This window comes from Myxine glutinosa, chromosome 11, assembly GCF_964187855.1.
Source record: "Myxine glutinosa chromosome 11, kmMyxGlut1.1, whole genome shotgun sequence".
In the NCBI taxonomy this organism is placed as follows: domain Eukaryota; kingdom Metazoa; phylum Chordata; class Myxini; order Myxiniformes; family Myxinidae; genus Myxine; species Myxine glutinosa.
Window position 1 is genome coordinate 24,740,661 of NC_136271.1, and position 13,121 is coordinate 24,753,781.

Here is a 13,121-nt window from a genome sequence, read left to right on the forward strand (position 1 = left end):
TATGTATCGTTTTTGGCCCGATCTCCCAATGGTGAAAAATCACTTTAAAAATTATACTAGCTGGATCCGGATCTTCATCAAAATTGAATCGATAACCGGTCCACCAAGTTTCGTCCAACTCCCTCCACAACTTTTAGATATCCTGCTATGTATCGTTTTTGGCCCGATCTCCCAATGGTGAAAAATCACTTTAGAAATTATACGAGCTGGATCCGGATCTTCATCAAAATTGAATCGATAACCGGTCCACCAAGTTTCGTCCAACTCCCTCCACAACTTTGAGATATCCTGCTATGTATCGTTTTTGGCCCGATCTCCCAATGGTGAAGAATCACTTTAAAAATTCTCGTAGCCGGATCCGAATCCGGATCTTCACTAAAATCTAATCATTTCGTCCTCGTCACATACGCTACATCTCTGCCAAATTTTGTCCGAATCCGTCCAAACATTTTTGTGATATTTTGTTCACAAACGGACAAACGGACAGACGGACAGACAGGGGTGAAACATAACGTCCATCCACCTTTGGTGGCGGAGGTAAAAAGCAAGGGGAATGTTATTGCCTCCACCACCAAAGGTGGATGGAGGTTATGTTTTCACTCCTGTGTTGTTTATTTGTCTGACTGTGAACAGGATATCTCAAAAAGTTGTGGATGGATTCTGACGAAGTTTGGTGGAGAGGTTGAGTGTGTGGCGAGGATGAAATGATTCGATTTTGGTGAAGATCTGAATCCGGATCCGGAATTTTTTTATTTTTGATTGAATATGATAATTTTTTAATTCTTAATGTTATTCTTTACCATTGAGAGATGTGGCGAAAACGTTATGTGGGACGATATTAAAAAAGTTATGCATGACTTATGACAAAACTAGGTGGATGAGTTGGTTAGGTGACAATAACAAGCCCAATTAATTTTGGTTCAGGTCCGAAATCCAGATATGACTTATCAGTGGGATGACAAAGTTAAGGTTCCCATGAAATTAGCAAAATATTAAGTGGTTAAAACAGGAATATATTGTGCAGAAAAATAGTTCTGTTAAGAGGGAAATACACTGTTACATTCATTTAAATTGGGAGTTTTATTGGATAAAAGTGTTTCTCACCTCATAGTCCAATTCCTTGGTCGTCGTGACAATTCCTGTTTTTTGGTCGATTTTGAAGGCCCTCTCTGGAGACTGTGATTCAATCACGTAACTCAACTGGCTGTTTATTGTCCCTGGCTGATCATTGTCTACAGCGTCTATCTGCATCACAACAGAACCTAAGAGGAAAACATTTTTTGACAAACTACATTCTTGTGAATTTTGCCTCACTGAAAGGCACCATGTGTAATTGATGAAATATTCGCCATGGGAAAATATATAATTAAATCTGAACACTTGATACTCAAGCAAGTAGTCATAGCGGCCTACTTAAATCCTTAAATCCCTCACCTTATACAAGCTCACCTGCAGGTGTCCCTTCGCTTATTTTCCCTGACTTGGTGGTAATCCGAGGAATTTCATCATTGATGTCACGTACCTGTATTTGAATATCTAAGGGCTCGTCTTCCACGGCAGTGCCATTCATGGCATGTGCATGCACCTGCATCTGCAACCCCATAATGAAGCAGCACACCAATGGAAATCACACCCAAAAACAACTCAGTTTCATTAAGGAAGCAATATCAGGAATAGGTAAGGCGATTTAATCGTTTTTCCTCAGTTGCAGTAACAAGATAAGTTTTCTGAACAACAAATCGCCTGCTGCCCATCACAAGTAAGGTTATATTATTACGTACCATATAACTGCTCTTTGTCTCCCGATCAAGATTCTTCATTTGGTAAATCTTCCCATTGGTAGGATCCACCCAGAAGTTCCCAATGGGAGGTTCATCTGCTCCAGGCCCTTTAAGCTTGTACGTAACTACAGGGTGGAATCTCTCATTGTCTGTGATTACCTGCACACAGAATTCCGATGCAGTCACAATATGTTGCACATGGTGATTGTTTAAGTACATGATGATTACTGTTTAAGTGAATGATTGTATATGAATTGGGAATGATGCAACATTAAAGATAACTTGTTTGGAAAGCGTAAAGTGGACATTAACTGCTTATCCACACTTATGGAAACAAATCTGCTTTACACTTGCTCTGGTTTTCAAGCTCGTTTTGTTTAAACATTTCATTTAATAATATGCTCAGATCACCTCGACAACTACAGAGTTCATAGAACACGATACCCCACGCAGTGTTGAAGTGTATAATTCAATTTTAATAAAATAGTGATTTTAAAATAGATTTTTAAAATCCGGAGGTTTAGTGCTACTGAAGCAGTCTTATACGAGTACATCACCCTTATACACTGTAATGAGACAATGTTGAGTTGCAGTTTAGGAGATGGAGGCTTTATTGATCAGAACACAGCCCCCATCAGCATCGTACATAGCTATATTGATGCATTCTTCTTCACTCTCTCACATGCCATGCCATCTCACACTATATATTGAGATACAACATGGTTCTTGGAAGTATTATGAATGCAATGTGTGGTGTTTTTTTTACACCAACAAGATTCAAATATATAATTCCATTTAAATAAATGTTTAAAGAGGTTTAAAGGCGTATAAATAAATTAATTCTGGTTTTATCGCCGTTTTACCCGGTGTCATATTAGTTATTTGTGCCTGTTGTTTGGGTCCTTTATAACATCCTTAAAAACCGCAAGTTCCTGTTTGGAATTATTTTCAACTTTATTTGACTGTCAGGTTAGGCAAGGTAAAAATATGATCTCACTCCTCTCTACGCATGTGCAATCTGGCCGAATTCAAAGCCAACATACTGTAAAACAGCAAACTTGTCTTCCTATTCATGTTCCGATTCGTGTTCAATATATAACATTCAATTTAAATAAGTTGTTCCTCTACCATAAACTGATAATATGGACAGACAGATGGGCACAAACCAATTGCTTAACCCACTAATGATTACCAGCATAGTGCTATGATCACTTGTTCCTTCACTCCATTGACATTAAGTTTGCTGAAAGTCTTTGCATGTTTTACAAGTTCATTATAAAAGCTTGTACCTCACCTCAATTGAAAGCATATAAGGTTCGTCATATAACTTTGACATGTTATACAATAATAGGTGCTGCAATGAGTTACAAAAATTCAGAAATAATACTTGTCAGTTCTCTAGAATGTGGATTTATGTGAATACAAATGTATCTATCATCTGACCAATCAGCGTGTCTGATATAATTTTCTGTTAATTTGGTGACTGATAACCGATCAGCAATTTAACTAACTCAGCAAGTATCCGTTCAATGAAAACTTTGGTTGTACATTTGGATAATGTCAATAATGAAGATGGTGGTAAGCTATAAAAGACTGGAAGAAAGAGAGACGTTCACAAGACAACTGCTCAAAGGAGTAATGAATCTAAGGAGGAATCTTTACGAGGCATTACCCGGTGAACAACTATCCAATGAGAGCAATGAGCTATAGTCACGTGGATATTCACAAGTTCATGGATGACAGATGAACTCAAGTCCTGGACATTGCTTTTTCTGACTCCATGGCTTCATCAGTTGAGAATGGATGCAAATGGGGAGCAGTTTTACAAAGATGAGAAAATGTACCACAAAGTACTCAAGGTGAGTGCAAAGCCTCGTTTTGTGAAGGTTAACTATTTGTGGAGGATAAACATGGGTTTCTGGATGAAAATGTATGTGACTTGGGAAATTTTTGAGGCCTCAAAGAATAAGGGACATAGGACCAAGTGAAAGATGACAAAACACTAAGAAGCCAACTTTATGTCTTTGGTGACAATTACTTTTAGTTGTTTTGAAGCCAACATTATGTTAGTTGTTTTTTATGCCAACATTATGTAAGTTGTTTTTTATGCCAACATTATGTAAGTTGTTTTTTACGCCAACATTGTGTTAGTTGTTTTTACGCCAACATTATGTTAGTTGTTTCTAAAGCCAACATTGTTAGTTGTTTTTTACGGCAACATTATGTTAGTTGTTTTTTACGCCAACATTACGTTCATTGTTTTTAAAGCCAACATTGTTAGTTGTTTTTTTTACGCCAACATTATGTTAGTTGTTTTTAAGCCAACATTATGTTAGTTGTTTTTTATGCCAACATTATGTGAGTTGTTTTTTATGCCAACATTGTTAGTTGTTCTTTACACCAACATTATGTCAGTTGTTTTTTACGCCAACATTATGTTAGTTGTTTCTAAAGCCAACATGGTTAGTTGTTTTTTATGCCAACATTATGTTAGTTGTTTTTAAGCCAACATTATGTTTTGTTTTTTATGCCAACATTATGTTAGTTGTTTTTTATGCCAACATTATGTTGTTTTTAATGCCAACATTATGTTAGTTGTTTTTAAAGCCAACATTATGTTAATTGTTTTTAAAACCCACACCGTTAGTTGTTTTTTAAGCCACCATTATGTTAGTTTGTTTTTTACGCCAACATTATGTTAGTTGCTTTTAAAGCCAACATTATGTTAGTTGTTTTTAAAGCCCACATTGTTAGTTGTTTTTTAAGCCAACATTATGTTAGTTGTTTTTTTACACCAACATTATGTCAGTTGTTTTAAAGCCAACATTGTTAGTTGTTTTTACACCAATATTATGTAAGTTGTTAAGTCAACATTATGTTAGTTCTTTTTTAGGCCAACATTATGTTAGCTGTTTTTTACGCCAACATTATGTAAGTTGTTTTTTACGCCAACATTATGTTAGTTGTTTTTTATGCCAACATTGTGTTTGTTGGTTTTAAAGGCAACATTATGTTAGTTGTTGTTTGAGCCAAGAAGCAAACATTATGTCTTTGGTGAAAATGACGTTTAATTGTTTTTTAAACCATATTCATTTTTTATTTTAGAATTTTTTTTGGTTTTTTTTTTAACCAAAGTCTCTAACTTATGCATATGATAGACGCCTACACCGTAAATGACCTACAACCTTCTGTACCACTGTGTTCAATCAACCCCATCCACCAAGCAGACCATTCACCCCAAAAGTTCTGCATGGTCTCTGCCACAAACGAGTTTGATGAAGATGTCAGTTCGTCGGTGAAAGGACTCACCGTTGTAAGGTATTTCTTCCCTGTGAATACCGTAGAATTTTCTGTGAGGTTTATTTTTGGTGGTTCCCATTTGCGTTTTGCACGCTTAAGCTTGAAACCCGTTGCTCCAAACACAACAACCTGGTTGGGAGGGGATGGTGGTGAGGGTGAGGTATTGAACACAAAGGAAACATTCATTATTTGGGTCCATGATCTATTACTGAGGATGTGATAACCCCTTCTTGTTAAATTTTCATCATAACATTCAACTTTAAAATAATTCATGCATAATTAGTTATCATGTGATCGGGATGTCTTGCCAAAATATAAGATTTTTTTTAATTTCAAAATTTTAATGTATTTTAAACTTAATGTAATATAATATGTCATATAAAATATTAAATTTAAAATATATATATTAAAAATATATATAAAAAAAATATGTAAATTTTTTTAATGTAATAGAAAAAATATCATATGTTTTTTTTAAAATACTGTTCACTACTTTACCCACCATGGTAATATGCATTAAGTCCTCTGACTCCATTGACCCACTAATGGGATGACAATAATGATTTAGAGGAATCCATCGGTCGATTGATAGGCGTAGTTACTTGGACTCAACAGCTTGTACTTTAAGTGTAAGGAAGAACTAGTCTTACTTATGAAGGTTTTTTGTACTAAAGTACAAAATACTTGTATTTTAGTTAGATCAGAGCATTGTCTGATCGGTACAAGTTGTTGAAAAAATTTAAATCTTTTTAAACTACAGCCAAGATTTTAAAATGTTCCATGTTTTATGCCATGGTTCACAATGTTGTACATCACAAAAAACGATGAAGTTTGGAGACAACTGATAAAAACTGTACATGGATTTCAACATGGGGTCATGACAGCATGAGGCACATGCTCCCTTGGGACACTGATTACCCCTTTCTTATTCCATTTTCATGCTTCTCTCCCCCCACTCCTTTTTATTTGTTGTATTCATAATCTAGGCTCATGGAAGAGATACTCATAATCCCCTCTTCCAACTCATATTCCCCTCTTCCAACTCATAATCCCCTAACAACTAACATAATGAAGAGCCCGTGGAAGAGGGGATGAGCAAGCTGAATTAAACATTGCAAGAAGAAGAAGAAGAAGAAGAAGAAGAAGGGGAAAGCGGGGATGAAACAGAAAGAAAAGGAAGGACCAACCGACAGCTAACAAATAAAAAAAGGTGAGGGAGAGAGGAGGGTTGAGGGAGTGGTCAAAATAAACTGGAAATGGGGTCATTTGGGACAGAGGAGATCATGAGTGGGACATGCTCTGTGGTCATAATCTTGAAGGTGAGCAATCATCTTCAAACCCTGGATGGAAGAATGGGACTGAACAGACTGAGGAAGCTGGTGCCACAGGCAATAGAAAAGAGGAGCAAATGAGTGGAAGTGAGCAGTGAGCCTGGATTTTGGGAGGTTAACAATAGGGTTATGGGTAGGCCGCATGAGCCATACAGAGACCCTTTCCCATTTCCAGACCATTAATCATTCATTCTAACTGTCCCAACATATTGAAAGAATATCTCTATGATCTCAAGACTGAACTCTCAAACCTGTCTCCCTCCTCCAAATCCTGGTGGCGTCTGGTCAAATCTGTTTCTGGTGTTTGTTCTCTTCCATCCCCTCCCTTACCTCAAACGGCTATACAGTCCACTCCACACGTGAAAAAGCTGAATGCCTCAACTCTGTGTTTGCCTCTAAATCTTGTGTCCCAAACCCATCTTTCTCTGTTCCCACCTTACCCAGTCGAACCCAGCTGCTCGTGGACTATGTGTCCTTCTCTCCTGACAAGGTGGAGAAGTTTCTGTCAATCCTCGACTCTGAATCTGTCATTCTCTCCCAACCTAAAATCCTGCTATGCTGCTCTATATCACCCTCTCTCTGTTTTATTCACCATCCTTTTGCTCAAGGTCATCTGTCATCTGCTTGGAAATTGGCCAACATTACTGCTTTACACATAAAAGATGCAAAAACAGATCCTTGCAATTACAGACCAATCAGCCTGCTCCCAATTATCAGCAAAGCCATGGAAGCCTTCATCGCTTCGGATATCAAATCCTTCCTCTTCTCTAATGGCTTGATCTCTGATCATCAATTTCGATTCAGTCCAGGTCATTCTACTCTGGACATGCTGCTTCTGCTGTCTCAACAATGGATGGAGGCCCTCAACACCAAATAGGAAATCAGGGCTGTCTCCCTTGACATATCACGTGCCTTCGATACGGTCTGGCACCCCGCTCTGCTCAGCAAACTCTCCTCTTATGGTATCCATGGAAACCTCCATGCATGGCTTGCGGGCTTCCTTTCCGGTCACAGTCAACGTGTGGCCCTGAATGGGTTTCTCTCATCTCCCCCTTCTTATTCAGGCTGGAGTTCCTCAAGGCAGTGTTCTGGACCCTGTGCTTTTTCTGGTCTTCATCAATGATCTCTCTGACTCTCTGCCGCTCCATACCTCATCCCTCAGATCGGCAGTCCCCAGCCTCCTCACTCTCTGCAGATCTGGACAAAATCAGACTGGTCAAACCAGTGGAACATGTCTTTCAATCCTGACAAATCTCACACTCTCACTATGTCTCTCTGAAAAGACCATCTTGACAACCCTCCCATCAACTTTCTCAACAATCCTTTCCAAGAAGTTCTGTCACTCAGGATTTTGGGTCTCACTATCTGCCATGATCTTTCCTGGGAAAACCATATTTCCAAGCTGGCCTCCAAAGCCAGTCACCGACTGGGCATCCTCCATCGTGCGAAGTCCTTCCCTGGCCCACCCGAGCTCATCACCACATACAAGGCTTTCATCCACAGCTTGATGGAATACTGCTCTCACCTCTGGGCTGGTGCTCCTGCCTCACAGCTAGCTCGGCTTCACGCTGTTGAAACCAATGCGTTCAGAATCATTGGAATCTCCCGCGATGAAGCTAAATCTGAGGGCCTTTTACTCGCTCACTGCAGGCAGGTTGGTGGGCTTTCTGTCTTCTACTGACTCCTCTGCGGCCTTGCTCCCCCAGCTCTCTCTGGGCTCTGTCCCCCAAATATTCTTTCAGGTCGTACAAGATCTGCCAGCAACCCTCTTATGGTTAAACTGCCAAAATGAACTCTCTGCTCACCTTCACTCTTTCATTCCTCTTTTCTCCCACATCTGGAACAAACTCTCACACTGTCTTCAATCCCACTCCTCCCTCCAGGTCTTTAAAACAACTGTTCACCACCATCTCTTATCTTCCCCCATCCAAAACCTTGATCTTTTCTACCCCCGTTAATTCACCCTGATCCACTTTTTTGAAATACAATAATGATTCTTTCCGGGAAGTCCTAGCAGTGTCCATTTGTTTTATATCTCTCCCACCCACTCCCCCCAAGCCCTCTCCCTCCCCCCAAGCCCTCTCCATCCCACAGATCTCCCGATGTCCCTGTTCTCTACTGTTGTACTTGTGTGCTTCCCTCTCTCTCCCCATCTTGTCTCCTGCCCCCTTTATTATGTTTTATGTGTCCGTTTATGTTTTTTGTGATTAATGTTAGGTCTTACACGAACCTCCATCTTGTATACGAAAAATATATATATATATTCTTGCCACTCATCCCACCATATTCCATTATCCTGTCTGTCTAATATCCACTTCTCTCAATCTTCATTTAAAACATTCTCTGACCTCGTCATTTAGTACAACCTTGTCCAACTAAATTCTGTGCAGTTTATTGTGCACCATTGAATCTGATTACACTTTACTTCTAAAAATCATTGTCGATTTTACTTTGTGCAATTACTTTTGCCTGATGCACCCACAGGGATTTTCAGAATCAAAAAATAACATCCGTTTCATAATAGTATATATATATATACACACTCACGTGTATGAGTGTGTCCTGTGCGGGTATATAAATAAATAAATAAATAAATAAATAAATATATATATATATATATATATATTTATATATATATATATATATGCCCACACAGTACAGATAAGCATGCACTATATATAATATAAATATATATATACGTATTTATTTATTTATATAACCATACAGTTATTGCAAAATTGTATAGATAGCAACAACTAGTGATCCACCCACAAGCCACAAACTGAGGTCACATCGTTGATATGGATTTTCTGTGTTAAAAATGCGATAACATCAAGGTGATACAGGTGCACTCACCGCACTCACTCAATTATATCGCACTCACCACACAAAGTAGTAGAAACAATGGCGAAGGTGCGCTTGAGGTTAAAGAAACGCCGCGTGGGCCTGAGGTTCGCCGAACAGCCATGGGACTCTCGTTACCTTTTGAAACGCTCGTAAACCTCGTTCGACGAGAAACCTTTCACGACGAGGCAGTATCGTGATAGTGGGCGGGGAACCCAAACACAAACCCATATCATAGAACCCAAAAGTGGGCGGGGCGAAAGTACAGGCAGACCACACCTGGGCAGGTACACCAAACCCTGAATTGTTTTCAATCCATCTCCCCCATTCTCTTGTCACTCTCTTCATTTACATTGTTGTTTGGCACTGCAATCCACCACCTTCCCTCTCCAACTATAAACTGTCAGGCTCATATTGTAGGATGTAAGTGATCTACCAGATAAAACACAGTGTGTGTGTGTGTGTGTGTGTGTATGTGTATGTGTGTGTGTGTGTGTGTGTGTGTGTGTGTGTGTGTGTGTGTGTGTGTGTGTGTGTGTGTGTGTGTGTGTGTGTGTGTGTGTGTGTGTCTGTCCCCCTTCATAAGGATAGGTTTTAAAGGCTTTGAGTCGTGCTTTCGGAGGGAATGGAGTGGGGGGGTTTAAGAGGCAGTCTTTGAACACGACTGTGTGTCAACCGGTTAAAAGACCTGAAAGACTCTGAGAACCCAAAAGACCCCAAGGACCCAGAAGACCCCAGGACTCTGAAGACCCAAAATACTCCGAAGACCCAAAATACCCCAAAGACCCAAAAGACTGAAAAGACCCCGAAGGCCCAAACCATTCTGAAGACTGTTAAAGACCCAAAATACCCTGAGGACCCCAAAGACCCAAAATATTGAAAACACCCTGAAGACCCAATGGACCCAAAAGACGCAAAATACCCTGAAGATCCAAAAGACCCCAAGGATCCAAAAGACCCAAACAATCCCAAGGACCCAAATGACTCAGAGGATGCAAAATACCCCAAGGATCCAGAAGACCCCAAGGACTCCGAATACCCAAAATACCCCAAAGACACAAAATACCATGAAGACCCAAAGGGCAACAAGCACCCAAAATATTCTGAAGACCCGGAGGACACTGAGGACTGTTAAAGACCCCAAATATTCCAAAGACCCAAAAACCCCAAAAGGCCCCAAGATCCTTAAAGACCTAAAAGACCCAAAAGACCATGAAGACTCTAAAGACCCTGAAGACCCTTAAAGACCCTGAAAACCCATAAACACCCCCGAAAGCCCAAACTACCCCAAAGACACTTAAATACTCCGAAGACCCCAAAATACCCTGAAGACTGTTAAACACCCAAAATACCCCGAAGACCCAAAATACCCCAAAGACCCTGAAATACCCTGAAGACCCAAAATATCCCAAATACCCTTAAATACGCTGAAGACCCCAATGACCCAAATGACTCAGAGGACTTAAAAGACAGACAAGTCCATGGAAAACCCAAAATACTCCAAAGACACCAAGACCCTTAAAGATCATTAAGACCACAAAAACCCAAAATACCCTGAAGACCCAAAATTCCCTAAAGACCCATAAAGATACTGAATACACAAAAGACCCCAAGACCCTTAAAGACCCAACATACCACAAAGGCCCTGATGACCCAAAAGACTCTGAAGACTGTTAAATACACAAACTACCATGAAGACCCAAAATACTCCAAAGACCCAAACTACCCCAAATACCTTTAAATACCCCCGAAGACCCAAAGGACCCAAAGCACCTTAAAGACCGAAAAGAGCCCGAAGACCCAAAATATCCCAGTTACTGAAAGGATCGAAAAGACCCAGAAGACCAAAAAGACCCCAAATACCCTAAAATACCCCGTAGACCCAAACAATCCAAAAGACCAAGAAGACCCAAAAAAACCCAAAGACCGAAAAGACCATGAAGACCCAAAATACCCCCATAGACCCTTGAAGACCCGAAAGACCCCAAACACCCTAACAATCCAAAAGACCGAAAAGACCCTGGAGCCCTTTAAAGACCCTGAGGACCCAGTGAACCCCAAATTACCCCTAAGACACAAAATACCCCGACGACCCTTAAATACCCCAAATATCCAGATCGAGGACCCAAAATACTCGAATGACTCAAAAGATCTAAAGGACCCAAAAGACTCAAATGACCCAAAAAACACCGATGAACCAGAAGACCCAAAAGACACTGAAGACACTGAAGACCCAAAAGACTCCAAGGACCCAAATTACCCAGAGGACACAAAAGACCCCAAGCACACAAAAGACCCCAAGGACACAAAAGACCCCAAGGACACAAATACCCCGAGGACCCCGAAGACCCAAAATAAGAGTAATTGTGTCTCTTCCATTGGAAATGTAGACGGTGGCTTGCAAACTGAGCCTCAAGGTCAGTGTACAGAAGCAGTATTTTTTAAATCACAATAAATATAAAGCACAGGGAAGTGAAATTTGCTGCACGTGATGTGCAATGCGCACAGAGTAAAATGAGTGTTCATTTATGGCTGTAGGATGTCTAACAAATTAAAATGATATAAGCACCCCCTGAGACTAGGCCCAGACTTCAGACTTTGGCATGCTCACATCGCTGTACCTTCAAAAACTGTTCCAACCCGTCATGTGATGAAATTATGGTTGATAACTGTTGCAGTTCCCGCCTCAACCGGTGACAGCTTATAAAAGGGACTGAGTTGTCAGAAGAGGGATTGTCTGCATTTGTCTGGCTTCAAGTTGGTAAGAAAGATAATGTGCCTTACATATGACTGGCTTTATATAATGCATTGATGAACGCTGGCTTATAGATTATTACTCTTTTAATAGATGGTGTGGAGTTCTATCGGAATAAAGCTCACGATCTCTGGAGTTTATGTGGACTTGATTTTCACCACATTTTATTCCGATAGAACTCCACACACCATCTATTAAAAGCGTAATCTATTCCGATACGAGTTCTTCACTTGAGGACCATGGATAAGCTCCTACGACTCGAGACGTTCTGCGGGGATCCTCAGGCAACGAATGCCGTCAGCCAATGGGGACATTGGTATAGTTCTTTCCAGAACTACATCTCCGTAGTGCTGGAACTCACCGAGCCGCAAAAGCTCTCAGTACTGACCTGCAATGTGAGTGACATTGTCTGTGCTTACATCTCTCATTGTGACTCATATGACACCGCCACAGCGACCCTGAAAGACATCTACGTAAAACCAAGAAGCACCTTGTATGGTCGCCACATGCTTGCGACTCAATGACAGGATCCATCAGAGAGTCTCGAACAATACCTACAGGAGATGAGACGACTCAGCAAGGATTGCCTGATGGAACAGCGAACGGTCGCGGAGTCGACTGATGATCTAATATGTGATGCATTTGTGGCGGGCATCATTTCGCCAGCCACAAGGCTGAGATTGCTCGAGAAAACTGCTATGTCACTTCAGGATGTGTTTGAGCAGAGACGCATTTTGCAGCTGGCCCATACTCGTGCAGAGGTGTACGGCTGCCCCTACATAACCACGGGGGCTGTGGCCGAGGTTTGCACGGAGCCGGTTCTCACAACCGAGCGATCTTTCGCTGACTCCGCCGCAGCACCGGGATCAGCCTCCGCGCTGCCAGCTGTGAATGAGGAGAGTTTGAGCCCTGCCGCCACCATTTATTTTTCTTCAGAGAATGCAAAATGCTATTTCTGTGGCAATAAAGGCACGCGTGGGTTTTGTGCTGAGAGCTGCCACCGCCATTTCTTCTTCTTCAGATTTTGCAAAATGCTATTTCTGTGGCAATAAAAGGCACATGCGACTTGTGCCCCACCAAAGATGCTTTATGTCATAAGTGTGGCCGGAA

At 40.8% G+C, this 13,121-nt stretch overlaps 3 protein-coding genes across 3 annotated transcripts in view; all 3 read right to left on the reverse strand.

Annotated features, from left to right (window-relative positions):
• The window catches only part of LOC137436506 (cadherin-like protein 26), a 30,115-nt gene extending 20,651 nt beyond the window's left edge, over window positions 1-9,464 (reverse strand). The window contains exons 1-5 of the mRNA XM_078786494.1: window positions 9,297-9,464; window positions 5,091-5,210; window positions 1,782-1,940; window positions 1,450-1,591; window positions 1,105-1,262 (exon numbers count right to left, since the gene is read on the reverse strand). Coding sequence (XP_078642620.1) covers window positions 1,105-1,262; window positions 1,450-1,591; window positions 1,782-1,940; window positions 5,091-5,210; window positions 9,297-9,380 — 663 coding nt within the window. The 5' untranslated portion in view covers window positions 9,381-9,464. The remainder of the gene's footprint in view (window positions 1-1,104; window positions 1,263-1,449; window positions 1,592-1,781; window positions 1,941-5,090; window positions 5,211-9,296) is intronic.
• LOC137436505 (cadherin-13) overlaps window positions 1-13,121 on the reverse strand; it is a 677,612-nt gene that overhangs the window by 585,790 nt on the left and 78,701 nt on the right. The window lies entirely within an intron of this gene.
• The window catches only part of LOC137436100 (DDB1- and CUL4-associated factor 11-like), a 193,879-nt gene that overhangs the window by 106,661 nt on the left and 74,097 nt on the right, over window positions 1-13,121 (reverse strand). The gene's annotated exons all lie outside the window — the stretch shown is intronic.